Genomic DNA, 13,883 nt, shown 5'->3' with positions numbered 1-13,883 from the left:
TAGTATTTATTTAAAAAGAATTTCATTATATATATAATTATATATATACATATTTATTTTATATGGTTTTATTTATTTTTTAATGGAAAAAGTTTTAAGCCCTATTATATATTAGATATATTTTATTACATATATATATATATTTATATTTTTTTATTTAATTATAAGATAATTTGTGTGTTTTCTGTTTTTTTTTTTAATTTCTATATTTTATATTTTTAATATTTACGTTTTTTTTCTTAATAATTTATGCTTAATTTAATGTATTATATATAATATATGTATATGTAAATATATAATATTTACAGAACATAATATATTACATATATATATATATATATATTTATTTAATATATTTATATAATCAATTGTTTATAATTATTTCTCATTAAATAATATAAAAATGGCAAAAGATAGCCAAAAGAACTTGAATGTTTCTAATAATAATAAAGTCCAATGCACCATGGAAAGATCAAGCCAGAACATAAATAAATCCGATTCACAAGGAAAAATAAAAAGGTGCACTTATGCCTATAAAATTTTATTATGTACAATTTTTATCTGGATATGTCAATGTTTTTATAATGTAAGTTTATATATATATATATTATTAGATATTTATATGTAATATATAGATTTTATTAATTTACAAATATGTATTTATTTATTTATTTATTTATTTTATTTTTTTGTGAATATATGCTTTTTGTATTCTTATATTCTTTTTATATCAATTTTTTTTTATTTTACATATTTATTGTATTTTTTTTTTATTTATGAATTATTACATTCTAATTTTTTATTCCAAAAATTAAATATGTGCATGTAAATATTCTTAACAATAATATAATATATATTATATATATATATATATATACATATATGCCATTGAAGTGATATTCTTATGTACATTTTAATTTTTTAATATATATATTCTAATTTTTTTTTTTTTTTTTTTTTTTTATATATAGAAATCATATTATGCATATAAAAAAGACGGAAGAAGAAATAAAGGAAAGAAAATATTAGGTATAAGAATTAATAAATCCTTAGCCGAAATAGATCATACCAAATATCGCCCAGAATATTATGATGAAGTTCAAGAAAATTATGACCCTTATTATGGAGTTAATCAATATAGTGATGAATGTGAATCATACAAATCCGAAGATGATGATTCCGAAGAAGAATATTATAATAATACGCCTCGTGTGACTGTGTTGGAACCCCAAACGGAGCATAGTGAAGATGAGGATAATTTTGAAAAGACTATTGTAGATGAACTTAATGAATTACCAAATGATAAAAAAGCTTTAATATTATCTTATATAAGAAATGGAAATGATAATAATATGCAATTATTACCTCATACAAATAATAATAAACAAAATAACGAAGAAAACATATCTCGTAATAGAGAGTTCTTTAGACATTTTATGGATTTCATTAAGGGATATAAACTTTTTGATTCACCTGTTTTAAATGCATTACTACCCTTTATATTTATAGCTTTTGTATATTGTACAATCACAATGTTAGTAGGTAACGTACGTTATATTATAGCACTTTATATATTAGCAAAAATATTAAAAATGCATTATGAATACAAACATAAAGATAATAATAATAATAATAATAATAACAACAATAATAATAATAACAACAATAATAATAATAACAACAACAATAGTAATAACAACAACAATAATAATAACAACAATAATAATAAAAGATCAAAAAAAAATTAGAACATTGAATGAAGGTTATCGATTTTATAACTTTTGATAAAACAATATATATAAATCATTTTTTTTTTCTTCTTTTTCTTTTATTTCTTAAATGATATATAGAAAGAAAAAGGAGTCGTTAAATTTTTTTTTGTGTTAAAAAAAAATAAAAAATAAAATAATAAAATGAATAAGATAAAAAAAGGAAAAGACATAATAATAAAACAAAACAGAAAACATTGTGACAAAAAAAAATTAGTATCCCTTATGATATTTTGTTTAATCCATACCATTATTAGTTTTCAGAAAATTAAAGGAAAAATAAAAAGGAGTTAATAAATATGAATACAACTTATATGAATATCAGATAACTGTGGATATCCTTTTTGTATGAGATTGTTTGTACTAAGTTGTACAAATGATACCTATGTCAATGTGTATATAAAAATTTTTATGTATTATTCATATAATTTTTTAAAGTTTGTACAGGTATATAATCTATACATTTATATATAATATATATATGTATTTGATTATGTATTTATACTTTTCATATATATATATATGTATATATATATGTACATATATGTTTTATTTACCACTAATTTAGGAAATATGTGTTGAAAACAAAAAAAAAAAAAAAAACATGATTTTGTATTTAACATATTATTTTAACTAAATTAATATTTCTTCCATTTTTGAAAATTAAATTATTTTTTTTTTATATATTTATATATATAATACAAAAATATATTTTTGTATATATATATATTTTTCTTATATATGCTAAATACATTTATATTATAAATCCTTTTGATTTTTTATTGAATATATAAATATGTCTTATTATTAATTTGTGAAATAATTGTTATACATATATATATATTATATATGACGTATATATCAATTTATAAAATTAATGTTGATTTATGCATTTTTTTTTTTTTTTTTTTTTATTATTTTAATATATATATATATATATATATATATATATATACATAATGATTTTTATTCTTTAATTTTAAAAACTAATGTTTGAACTTAATAATATTTTAATTTAATTTAATTTAATTTAATTTTTTTTTGAACAACTATTTTTTTTATAAAATTTTCAAGTTGGTATATATATCTTACACAAATATGGGAATAAAAGAAAAAAAAAAGAAAAATGTATTATTTTATATATACCTATAGGGAATTTTAAAAAATTGGATACAAATTTTAAGATACTATAAATTTAAGTAATAATATACCAAGGTTCTACATAAAATAATCAAAAAAAAAAAAAAAACTAAATATACAAATACATATATATATTATATTAATAAATTTATTTATCACAATTAGAAATAAAAAAAAAAAAAAAAATTACGAATTTTTTATAAATGTTCCGAGTGTAAACATCATAAAATTCAATACAATATGAATGAGTTATAACATTATTATATATTTATAGGTATAAAAAAATAATAAATCTAAAAAGGATATATATATATATATATATATATATATATATATATACATTGTCTGTATTTTGTTTTATTTTTTTTTTCTATAATAAAATAATGATATTATTCTATGTTCATACGTTTTACATAAATATAATGATATTATTTTTTTTTTTTAATTGTCTATAACACATAGTTTTCTTCCAAATTTATTTCTAAATATAAAAGAAATGAGAAAAAAAAATATATATTTTAATTATTTATATAATTAAAGAGACTCTTTTATGTCATTTTTAATATAAGTTTTTATTATTCTATTTACACTCATGAAGACAGAGGTAATATATAACTTGAAACTTTTTTATGTATATACATTTTTTAATATTTTATACATATAATATATATATATATAATTTATTTATTTATAATTTTTTTTTTTCTTTATACTAACATAAGGTTATATATATATATATATATATATTTATTTATTTATTTATTTATTTTATTATATAATGATAATATATTTATTATATATGTATATAATTTCTTAAAAAAAAAAAAAAGTTGTTTTAATATAATATTAAATAAATCTATTTTTTGTAGTAAAAATAAATATAATATTATAGATATAATAAAAATCTTAATATATATACTTAAAATTAATAAAACAGTAATATATTAATTATATTTATTTTTATATAATATAATTATGTCAGTATTATGAATGAAAATTTATTTGTTTTATGTTCATATGAGAAAATGTATATAATAAAAACTACGAATGGTGTTTTTGCAACATATGCAATAAATACATAATAATTATAATATTATTTATATATACAATGTATATAATATGAATAATTTTTAATATATTTTTTTTTTTTTTTTTTTTTTTTTTTTGTACATAATATATATATAATAAATATTATAACACTCTCTATATAATTATTTATTTGTCATGATATTTTAAAAAATATATATATTTATTTTTATATATTTCTATATGGAATTATATATAAAAATTAAAAATATTTATATTTATATGTTAAAGAATAAATATTATAAAGAAATTTTTTTTTTTTATTTTTTTTTTATTTTTTTTTTCTTTTTGTATAAAAATTTGGTTTTTAAAAGCTATATTTTTATATTTATATTTATATTATTTAAAAATAAAAAGAAAAAAAGGAGAAATAATTTTTTTGAATTATATGAAAACATATAAATATGTTTAGAAAAGTATTTTTATTATTCTATATGATGTTATAATTTACGGGAAAAATATGCAAATAATTTTTAATAGTATAAACTAAATAATTAATTTCTTTGTAATTAAAATATTTGAAAAAAGAAAAATTAATTAATTTTTGTAATTTATGTTATTATATATAATTCAATAGTTTTTAATTCATTTTATTTGTGTTCATATTCTTATATATATATATATATATATATATATATATATATATATATATATATATATATATATTATATTATATTATATTATATATATATTTAGAAAAATGATATAATGATGGTAACCAAAAATTATAATATATCAAAAAATGTTATAAGACAGATAGGAATAGGAGTGAATAAATCTATTTGTTTTACATTTAAAAATATAAATATATTAGGAAAATGCCAGAAAATATGTATAAAACATTTTTTGATATTTAATAAAATTCTGTTGTTATTTATTTTAGTATGGATATTTCAATATAGTAATGAAGAAGTAAGATAAGAATAAATTGATTATTTTAATATATATATGTATATATTTATTTATTTATATTTATTTATTTATTTATTTGCGTTCATTATTTTTAATTTTCTTTTTTTTTTCCTTATTATAGTTTACCTGTAAAGGTAGTAGATCAACAAAACAAGATGAAGAGAAAGCATCCTTAAGATTTTATAGATTATTAGCCCAAAGTTATTTATTTAATTCCCGTTTGGATGGATCCTATAATTATTCTAATGCAGAAAATGAAAGGATGTTTATGCGAAATTATATGAATGATGGTTTGTTTAAATCCCAAGCGTATAATGAATCAGAAAAAAGAGATAATTTAAGAAATAATATATACAATGAACAAAATGATTTTGCTAAAGAAGGATATTCGAGAGAATATGACAGCAAATATAACTCTGCAGAATTTGGTACATCTAGAAAGAAAAACGGTGGAAGAAATCCATTTAATTATCAATCGAATAATGAAAATAATAAACCCGCTTCATTTATGAATGAGGATATTTATAATAAAAATTATTATAACGAAAGAGAAAATATAGATGAATTAAATAAAAAGTTACATGATGATTGGTCTAAGTTTTTAAATGAAGATTATTCTAATGAATTTGAAAGTAATAATTTTAATTCACCACATTATGATACATATAAATCACAATATGATACGTACAAATCAAAATATGATACGTACAAATCACCATATGATACGTACAAATCACAATATGATATATATAAATCACAATATGATGATAGAAATAAATATTCTTATCCATCAAGAGAAGCAAATTATGTACCTCCTTTTATGGATGAAAATATTAATAGATTAAATAACAATTATAGGGATGGATTTGATGACACTAAAAAAAATAATATAAATGATGATAAAGGAATGAATTTTGTAAGAGATGAATTTTACGATGAATATAATAATAATATGAATACATCACCGGAATATTTGTTCTCACAAGAATGGGATAATGAAAATACACATGATGGATTTTCATCAGGATGGAATAATTACAACAGTGAAAATAGTGATCATAAAGATCAAATAAAGGTTGAAACGCCATATATTAGGGTAGTTGAAGAAATAGATGATGAATCAAATAATAAAAGAGATAATTATGATATGTTAAATAAAGATTCATCATGTAATAGAAATGAAAAAATGGAATACTATTTCCAATCAGATAAATTTCCAGTTGATTGTAAAGGCATGTATACGAATTCTAATATAGTAGTAGAAGAATATGATACTCCTGTTGATTTAAAAGAAACCAATAATAATTTTTATTCATTTAATGAAAAATTAAATAATGAGAGACCAAAAAAATATATGCCAGAAGATAAAGAATTTATAAATGAAATAGGACATATGTCATCAACATGGTCAAATTCGTCGTCATCACATTCTTCGTCATCATATTCTCCGTCATCACATTCTTCGTCATCACATTTTGCGTCATCACATTCTTCGTCATCACATTCTCCGTCATCACATTTTTCGTCATCACATTCTCCGCCATCACAGTCTTCGTCATCACATTCTCCGCCATCACATTCTCCCCCATCACATTCTTCGTCATCACATTCTCCGCCATCACATTCTCCGCCATCACATTTTCCGTCACCACACTCACAACCCTCGTTTATACCAGAAACGTTTCAAGAATCCAATGTTGAATCACCAGAATTTCAATTACCGACTTTTGAATCAGCACCTGTTCATATATCAGAATATGAACTACCGAATTTTGATTTATTAGAATATGATTTACCACATTTTGATCCATCAGAATTTAGACCTGAAATTTTTGATGAATCAGAATTTAAAACTGAAATTTTTGATGAATCAGAATTTAGACCCGAAATTTTTGATGAATCAGAATTTAGACCCGAAATTTTTGATGAATCAGAATTTAAACCATCAGTTTTTGATCCGTCCGAATATAAAAATTCAACATTTAAAGAATCAAAATTTTCAACATCATCACATTCAACACGATCTTATGAGAATGAATTTAACTTAAGTAGTGATAGAAGAAATAGTGAATCGTCTTCTAGAATACACGTTGATGATGAAAATTATAAACGTTTGAAAGATATATTAAGTAACTTATGTTCAAGTAGGGAAAAAATATATGATCTTAGTAAAGAAGAGAAAGAATTCCTTGTAAAAATGCTAAAATTAGATTATGAAGATTTTAATTTTAATTCTAGAGGAAACACACGTAATTATAATGATTCATCACCATTCACAAATTTTGAATTAAAACGAATACATTTAAAAATAAAAGCATTTATATACAAATGTCTTTTACGTTTATTACAATCTTATGAAAAAACAACTGAAAATCATGTAGGCAGTAATATATATGATATATTTTAGAAAATATTAAAAAAAAAAAGAAAAAAAAAAAAAAAAGAACTTTATTTTTAATTAAATTTTTAAATTCAAGAAAATATAGATTTTTATGTTATTATAACATTAGAGCGTGCTATATTTTTAATGAATATTTTGTATTAAAGTGTATCTTATTTTTTTAGTAAAAAAAATAAGTTGTTTTTTTTTTTTTTTTTTTTTTTTTTTTATATATTTGTCAATTTTTATGTTTGCATAAACGATTAATATTTATCTTTTTCTACATTATAATATATATATTTATTTATTTATTTATTTTACGATAGTTTTAATTTTTTTTTTTAATCTGCGAATTAAACATTTTAATTATGTTCTTTATATTAATTATATATATATATATATTGTATAAAAATAAAATTAAAATGTTTTGATATTTTTAAGGTTTTTTTTTTTTTTTTTTGATACACAATTCCTTATTTAAATCATAAGATAGTTTAATATAAATAATAAATGAAATATATTCAAGATACCCTTGTAAAATTTTCAATGAAGATATAATTTAAAAAAAAGAAAAAAAAAAAAAGGGAGGTGTATAATTTATGTACAATATAACTATTATATTATATAATTCTTTGTATAAATATTTAATATTACGCAATGCGATATTTTAAGAACTATTATGTATATTAACTTTTTTTGAAAACATTTATAAAAAATAAAAAAAAAATGTAACATAAAATTTTAAATGGATAAAAAATATATATATATATATAATGTCATTAATTCATATATATTACGGAAAGAAGTATATATATTTATGTTTTTTTTGTTTTTTTTTTATTGTATTACACATATATATATACATATATATCTTTTTTCTTCTTTTTTTTTAAGAAAAAATTTGAAAATTTTTTTAAATGATTACTTAAAAATATAGGTAAATAAATGTTAATAATATTTAATATTATATATATATATATATATATATATATAGATAATATAATATGTTTGTTTTATTTTTTAAAACAATAAATGATATATATATTAAAGATATTAATCTCAGTAATATATTGAATATGTTATCAAATAAAATAATAATGCATATGTATGTTATGTGACGTTGTATATATTATATATATATTTAATGTAGAAGAATTTTTATTGAAATTATATATATATATATATATATATATATATACATATGAATACAAGATTGTCTCTTAAAATATATAATGTTATATTGAAAAAAATATATTGTAATTTTTATGTATAAATATGTGAAATAATTATTTATTTTTTTTAATTTTTTTTTTCGAATAATTATCATACTTTTTTAAATTTGTAAATTTGCATCAAATATATTATATATATATATATATATATATATATAATATTGTATATATTTTATTTATATATCTAATTGAAAAATATTTTAAAAAATGTTAGCATAGTGTTACTATCATTTAAAAAAATTCATTATGATCTGTTGATAGATTCATTTTGTTCTTTATTTTATAATTATAATTGTTTTATTTTACTAATAATTAAGCTATTTTTTTAATCATAAGCATACATTATATATATATATATATATATATATATATATATATATATATATATATGTATTATATTTGTTATTATTTTGTATTGTATTTTTTTTTATAAATATTTATTATTTTGTAGAAATATTTTGTAAATATCTATGGTAGTATTATTACAACCCTGATATGTGTTTTTTCCTTCTTTATTATTTTTTTTGTAATTTTTTATGTTATCACTATAATATAGTAATATTATTTTACGTAATTATATAAAAAAGGTATTATATTAAATTATATATAATATAATTGAAAGCAATATGAATAACCAGCACTTAATTTATAGGTCAGTATTGATTAAATATTTTCCCAAAGAAAAGGGGAAAAAATATTTTTTGTTCATAAACATAATTGTATATTGTATATTAAGCGTCTTATATGATATTTTTCCTAACGTAAGTTAATATAAAAATTGTATATCATAAAAAAAATAAGATATGTAAAGTTATATGGAGTTATACATACATACATATATATATATATATATTTTATTTTTTAGATTACATTTCCAAATTATATTTTTGTGAATACTAAAGACATTGTAATTTATAATACAAGAGTCATCAGATCACTATATGAAGAATATCATTTTAATACAATAAAGGAAAAAATATTATTAAATGATCTAATAAAAGATGATTTAATAAAAAATGATATAAAAGAAGATCATATTAAAAAGAGTGATATACAGGAGGAGGATCTAAAGAGTTATGAAAATTTTAAATATAATTTGATGAAAAATGAAGAAAAACAGGATAATTTAATAAAAGAAGATATAATAGTTAATTTATCAAACAATGATAATATAATAATATATAATTCGTATGAACAAAATATATTACAAGATTTTCCATATGAACAAAATATATTACAAGATTTTCCATACGAAGAAAATATATTACAAGATTTTCCATATGAAGATAATATAATAATTAGTAATTCAAGGGATGATTATTTAATAGAGGAAGGAATAAATGAAAACTCTTCTATAACAGTTGATTTAAATAACAGTATGATAAATGAGACAAATGATGTTGATAACGAAAAGGATAAAGTTAAAATGATTATATATTCATATATAAAAAAAGTGGATTCATGTAAAAAAGATATAAATCATAAAAAATTTGGAAAATGTCGAGATGAAGAAGACGAAAGATAATGAAACCTTCTTAAAATCTGTGCAATATATATATATATATATATATATATTTTATTTAAAAAATTGCTTTTTTATTTGTCCTATGTATTACATATATATATTGTCACAAAATAAGTTTTTAATTTAAGCTGAACATTCAAATATTATATATATTTCAAAGAGAAAATTTTAATAGTTGACAAATTTAACATATTTCATTTTATATTATATATGTATGTTTTATTTATATTTCCTTTTTATTATATTATTTATTTGTTTTATGGTGTGTCATAGGAAATTAATAATAATAATAAAAAATATATAATACTTTCAAAAAGGAGAAATAATAATTTTATAAAATTTTTTATTTTTAAATTTATCAGTAAAAGTTTCACATTACTATAAATTACTATAAAAAAATATGTGCATAAATTAGGAATGCTAAATATATGTATATTTATTTATTTATTTATTTATTTATTTATTTATTTATTTATGTTGTTAATTTCATAACTCTTTTATGATATTTTACATATTCTTTTTATTGATACGAAATAGTTATATTTCTAAATTTTACCATTTTTGACACATTATATGTATGTATGTATTTATATATATATATATATATATATATATATTTATTTATATTATTCTATATTTCATATATATAACAAATATATTATATTTTATACTAATTCCTTTTGATATTAATATAATATATTATTAATTCAATTTTAAATATATTTAACAACTTAAAAAAACGTAATAATAAGTCATTTTATAGATATATTTATTCTTTTGCTATTAAAAATATTGTATTTATTTGTACCATTTATTCTTATTTTATAACAAAAAAAATAAAGTAATATATATATTTTATAAATGAAATGAAATATATTAATATTTATAAGGATGAAATATTTTATTATAAATAAATATATTAATCATAAAAATTATTAAAGTATTTATATATATAAATATATATATATATATATATATATATATTATTTTTTTTTCATAAAAAAATTTTCCTTATTTTCTATTATGTATTTTTTCCCTCCATTATTATTAATATTATAAAAATTGTATATATATATAATATTGATTTAATGAGAAAAAAAAAATATATATTATTTCTTACGTGTAACATAAAACATATTATATTCATTTAACTGGAAATAATTTTTTATATATATATGTTTTTTTTTTTTTTTTTTTTGTTTGCACTTAATTTTATAATATATAATATTATAATTAGATCTTTGAATTTCATCCAGTGATTTGTAAAAAAAAAAGAAAAAAAAAAATTATACTTCAATATTTTTAATAAGAGCAAATAAATAATATTATTACATAAATGTATTAAAAGTGGAAATTATGATATATATGTATAACTGTTTATGATGATATATATAAATATATATATATATATATATATAAAACATTATCCAGGAGGGCAGTTTACTTTAAAAATATGTAATTTATGTGTAGTAGTGTTATTATATGATTCCCTTAACATTTCTCAATTTTATATATAAAATAAATATGTAGCTTAAGTAGAATTTTTATTGGAAATAAGTATATTTATTTTTATATACTTGAATATTTATATATATTAAATAATTTGTAATTCAAAATTATAATATATAAATGAATATATATATATATATATATAATATATATATATTGGGCTATAAAAATATATAATTTATTTTATTTTTTTTTAAATAAAAAGGTAGAATATATTATAAATTTCTTTTTTTATTATAGTATTAATTACTATATTTTCTACTTGGAAAAAAAAATATTATTATATATATTTTTAAGCTTTATAATATATATTTTAAAATAATAATGTAATTGTATATTAATATATTTTACATTTAAATTATTATCCGAATTTGTTAAGTTTCCCCTTCATTTTAATTATATGATTTTTTTATTATTATTATGATTTTTATTATTATTATTATGATTTTTATTTTTAATTGTTAATTATAAAATTATATTTTTTTTTCCGTTTTAAATATTTTGTTGTATTATTATATATAATTAAAATAGGAATATAATCCTATTTTTGTTTTGTTTTTTAAGTATTATTAATATTCAGTTGTATTTATTTTTAATAATAAGATATAATTATTTGTTCAAATATTTTTGAATTTATGCAATTATAAAAGAATGAAATAATTGTATATTATATAAAATATAAAATTTCACATTTAATTTTGATATATAAAACATATTAAAGAATTTAAAAATGATGTGTAAAATGAAGAATATATTTTTATTTAATGTTGAAATTTTTGTATTACTACTCTTTATATCACAATGGAATTACACAAAAAATGTAAGAAGAAAAAAAAAAAAAAAAAAAAAAAAAAATTATATATATATATATATATATATATTTATTTATTTATTTTATATGTTAGGATAATATTCAAAGTTTGTGGTATAAATTTCAAGAACCATATAATAATATATTAAATGTTAGATATTGTAGATTGTTAGCAGAACATGCAGAATATTTTGGTGAGGTGAAATCCAATGTAACCGTTTTAGTTAGTCAAAATTATCTTGATAATATGATAAATGAAGAAGATGATGAAATGTATGATGATATGGAAGATGAATATTATGATGTAAACGATGAAGTTTTATTAGATGATGAAAGAAGGAAAACATTTAATGTAGAAGATGAAGAAGTATTAAATGAAGAATTTTCAGATGCTTTAGATGATAATAATTTTTATATAACTAATTATGTGAAGGAAGATGTAGTTGTAGGTGATATAAATAAAAATGCTGGAGCTGTGGAAAAAGAAAATTTAAATGATAAATGGTTAAATTTGATGCAAGAAAAATTAAAGGATATAAATTATTATAAACAAAAATATGAAAATAAAAGACATAATTATAATGATGGTGTTAAAAAGTTAGAAGAAAAATATCATTTAACATTTCTATGGGTCTTGGGTTACATATTTTATTTTATTCCATCCCTTGCTAAATTATTTCCTATATTATATCATTTTTGTATATATAAATTTAGTCAAATGATGTCAAATTCATGGAAGGGTTTATTATAAGGAATAATATATAGTTATAAAAATAAATACAAATTTTTTTTTGTTTTTTTTTTTTTTTGTTTATGTATCCATAATGAAGGGCAGTTGGGGGAACTATATATTTAAAAAATTACAAAATGATTATATAATAATAAATAGATAATAGGAAGGATGTGGAATATTTATATAATTGTTGAGTATAAAATATACTTTAAATGAGTTATTAAAAATTTGTTTTTGTACAAATAAATATATTATAAATATATATAATTTTAGTTTTTATCTTTGTTATTAGGTCATATTACAATATTTATTATAAATATTGTTATACTCAACCATCCAATTTTTTTTTTTTTTTGAGCACACATTATTAATTTTTATAAAGGTAAAATATACATTGTACATATAATTAATTTATTTTGTAAAAGGAATTAAAAGGATTATTCATTATATTATTTTTATCTATTTATTATTATCTATATGTTTTTATCTATATATTTTTATCATTTTATTATTTTTTCTATATGTTCTATAAGTTATAATGATCTACAGGTATTATAAATATATATATATATGATTAATTTTTTTAAAAACATTTTCATATAATAAATTACTGATATATATATATATATATATATTTCTGTTTTTTTTTTTTTTTTTTTTTTTTTTTTTTTTTAAAAATTTTTTTTAATTTTTTTTATTATTTTTAAAATTTAATTTTTTTTTTTTTTTTTTTTTTTTTTTTTAATTTTTTTTTTTTTTTTTTTTTTTTTTTTTTTTTTTTTTTTT

The 13,883-nt window shown here is 16.6% G+C and overlaps 4 protein-coding genes across 4 annotated transcripts; all 4 read left to right on the top strand.

Annotated features, from left to right (window-relative positions):
* Positions 1–403: 403 nt before the first annotated feature.
* Positions 404–1,748, top strand: PRSY57_0300800 (putative exported protein; the record flags this gene model as incomplete). The annotated part of the gene is made up of 2 exons (XM_012905639.2): positions 404–586; positions 972–1,748. 2 exons carry the CDS (start codon positions 404–406, stop codon positions 1,746–1,748), a joined length of 960 nt encoding a protein of 319 aa, XP_012761093.2.
* Positions 1,749–4,706: 2,958 nt separating this feature from the next.
* PRSY57_0300700 (exported protein (hyp1)) lies at positions 4,707–7,314 on the top strand (the record flags this gene model as incomplete). The annotated part of the gene is made up of 2 exons (XM_012905638.2): positions 4,707–4,907; positions 5,029–7,314. 2 exons carry the CDS (start codon positions 4,707–4,709, stop codon positions 7,312–7,314), a joined length of 2,487 nt encoding a protein of 828 aa, XP_012761092.2.
* A 1,831-nt stretch (positions 7,315–9,145) lies between these two features.
* PRSY57_0300600 (putative exported protein) lies at positions 9,146–10,044 on the top strand (the record flags this gene model as incomplete). Its single annotated transcript, XM_012905637.2, has 2 exons — positions 9,146–9,280; positions 9,385–10,044. The coding sequence occupies 2 exons, from the start codon at positions 9,146–9,148 to the stop codon at positions 10,042–10,044; spliced, it is 795 nt and encodes a 264-aa protein (XP_012761091.2).
* A 2,239-nt stretch (positions 10,045–12,283) lies between these two features.
* On the top strand, positions 12,284–13,115 carry PRSY57_0300500 (putative exported protein; the record flags this gene model as incomplete). Its single annotated transcript, XM_012905636.1, has 2 exons — positions 12,284–12,373; positions 12,459–13,115. 2 exons carry the CDS (start codon positions 12,284–12,286, stop codon positions 13,113–13,115), a joined length of 747 nt encoding a protein of 248 aa, XP_012761090.1.
* Positions 13,116–13,883: the final 768 nt, after the last annotated feature.

This window comes from Plasmodium reichenowi, chromosome 3, assembly GCF_001601855.1.
Source record: "Plasmodium reichenowi strain SY57 chromosome 3, whole genome shotgun sequence".
Taxonomy (NCBI): Eukaryota; Apicomplexa; class Aconoidasida; order Haemosporida; family Plasmodiidae; genus Plasmodium; species Plasmodium reichenowi.
The sequence above is the reverse complement of the archived record's forward strand: the minus strand, read 5'-3'. Positions and strand labels throughout refer to the sequence as shown.